Below are 2,577 nucleotides of genomic sequence, written 5' to 3' on the forward strand. Positions count from 1 at the left end.
ATGTATTTCAAATATTTATTTCCATGCCGTACTACTTCTATTACTGCCGGTAACAGCAGTAGGTGTTGCAAGTTCAAATTTATTTATGCCTTTAATTTGGCTCCTCGTGAATGTGAAAAGCCCTCTTCACTTTCTCCAATGATGTTGAAATTCCCTCTTGATTTTCGTCAGCTGTCTCACAGGAATTTTTGGCAACTCATAGCGCCTTAGCTTTGGCAGCTCAGAGCTTTAAATAAAATACACAAGAACAGACTCGAGCAGAGCTGTCAAGATTGAGGCTAAACTTTTTATTTTTATTATGTCCCAGCATCTGTTGCCGTGGCGGGACTGGCGAAAGGCGCACTTAATACATAATTCGTGTACACATTATAATTAAAGGCGATGCCGCACGCGGCCATAACATTTTGGTTATGGGCCCAAACAAAAAGCTACCAACTGAGTTAGCAGATCAAAGTCCACACATACGCACATACACACTCGTGAGGCACTTTGAAGTTGATTTACTTCAACTTGGAGTTGGCGTTCGCGGGAATCACATCTTTGAGTTCGCAGCACAAATGATACTTTGTTGATGTGTTGCCAGGGGAGAAATTCAAATATACGGCGCGCATTCCACATGTGAATAAAGCAAAAGGCAAGAAAGGCGAAATTTCATTAGAATCAGAGCCCCATTCGTCGGGTTATTGTTCTTCCCAGACACTTTTATTGGCCTGCATCCCCGCAACTTACGCCTTGGTTTTTCGGCTTGCAGCGGGCCCTCTGCAGAAATCGCATTACCGCCGGCGGCATCTGCTCCTTGTACATCGCATAGTGCCGCAGGACGAGGCGGCAGGAGCTGAAGTGCACACAGCGTCCTTCGCTCTTCTCGGGCGTCTGGCAGCTGAGGCCCACTTCGGCACAAAGGATCATCGGACGCAGGCACAGGGAATAAATGTAACATAAATTAGATATCAGTTGCATGATGCACATCTTACATATCCGCTTTATTGGGATTTTCCAAATCAGTTTACACTAAATATACTTCATTAAATTATATTTCCACATCAAGCTGCCTTTCTTTGTGTTTGCAAGACAAAGGCCAGCAAACTGTTGATTTGCCCATCCAGATGCCCATTGCAGATTGTTATTTTTTGCATCACTGACCAATTAAACTCCCACACAATTTGAAGAACTTAGCTTCAATATAACAAAGACATTTGGTTTTTTCCTGTGCGGACAGATGTACATACGAGTAAATATGTACATGTGCATATATACATAATCAATCGCTTACGTGTGTGGCCGACCGTCGATGGCTGGAGGAGCAGAAGAATCAGGAGCAGGATGAGGAAACCGAACGGAATCAATCGAGATGCGCGCCGCATTGTGAATTTACAATTGCGGAAGCAGTTGTTATGCCGCAGACTTTTTCCCGGAAAGATGACGATGGTATATGTTGTGGTATATGGCCTGTATTAAAGTCGCTTTAAGGTCTTAAGCGCTTTAAGCGCCGAAAACTCACTCCGAGTGTGGATGGCTGAACCCGGACTGATTCTTGGACTGGGTTCTGAGCTGGAATCGAGTCTGCTCCGCCGTTCTGGCAGCAGATTGTTGCTGAAGTAAACAGCTTGGGCTTGGGAAACTTTTGATAAGCGCGCATAGGAAACGATGGGCCAGGGGGCAGAGCCAACGAAGGGGGGGCCCTCTTATCGACGGCGTGCAAAACAAGAGGCCAAAAAATATGTACATAATATGTAAACAAAGCGCACCCACACCAAAAAAGAGAAAAAACGGGGCAGCTCCAAAGCATCCACAGCATCCACAGCATCCATGGCATCTATAAACACATGTTTGAGGCGGCGCGTACCAGTTTGAACTTATGCCTCGTGCCTCATGGGCGCCTGGCGGGTTGCGTGGGGTTAAACGTTAACGGAGGGCTAACAACAAGACCAAATGGAAATTTATTATACATATACATGTAGATATATTGCAAAGTTCGAAATGAATTCTAGCAGCTGTGGGCTCGCAGCGGAAACCCTAGAGTCATCGTCGTCATTCGTCTTTTCAGCTGGAAAACCACCAATATTTACACGGTGGGAAATGATCTTGGGGATATCTAATAAATTGTAATTCGTTGACATAAGCACATATCAGAATGGCAAATAAATTATTTTAAATCTTTACGGAAATAACAAATGCGGTATACCAGACTACAACCGACATTTTTCCCAACTTGATTAAACTATCAGTTATGTTTAAATTCCCTTTTACTTACACCAGTAAATTAACGTTTTCCAGATACCAAAGCTATTTTGAATATTATCAAACCGGCAACTTTTTTAAGAAACATTTTGTTAATAACTTTTGAGTTATTTAGTTGCAGCCGGAAAACGCATGACCACAGGCGATAAATAAATCAGTGAGTGAGCGTGAGAAGAGCCGAATTTTCTAAACAAATAAAGCAAATATTGCTTGTGCCTGTGTATCTGACAAGATAGCCATATTCGGCTGAGATTACCTTTGAGTTTTTACCGCTTACCTTTGAGCATTTCACCCCAGCTCGAAAGCACATTGCACGCTCCTAATTAAGTAACCCGG

At 43.4% G+C, this 2,577-nt stretch overlaps 1 protein-coding gene across 1 annotated transcript; it reads right to left on the reverse strand.

The window, feature by feature from the left end:
* Positions 1–282: 282 nt before the first annotated feature.
* Positions 283–1,589, reverse strand: LOC6553555. Its single transcript, XM_026981881.1, has 4 exons — positions 1,502–1,589; positions 1,274–1,404; positions 730–890; positions 283–563 (listed from the first exon to the last, which is right to left on the reverse strand). The coding sequence occupies exons 2-4, from the start codon at positions 1,362–1,364 to the stop codon at positions 501–503; spliced, it is 315 nt and encodes a 104-aa protein (XP_026837682.1). The 5' UTR covers positions 1,365–1,404; positions 1,502–1,589; the 3' UTR covers positions 283–500.
* Positions 1,590–2,577: the final 988 nt, after the last annotated feature.

Source organism: Drosophila erecta, unplaced genomic scaffold (genome assembly GCF_003286155.1).
Source record: "Drosophila erecta strain 14021-0224.00,06,07 unplaced genomic scaffold, DereRS2 tig00000000-arrow-pilon, whole genome shotgun sequence".
In the NCBI taxonomy this organism is placed as follows: domain Eukaryota; kingdom Metazoa; phylum Arthropoda; class Insecta; order Diptera; family Drosophilidae; genus Drosophila; species Drosophila erecta.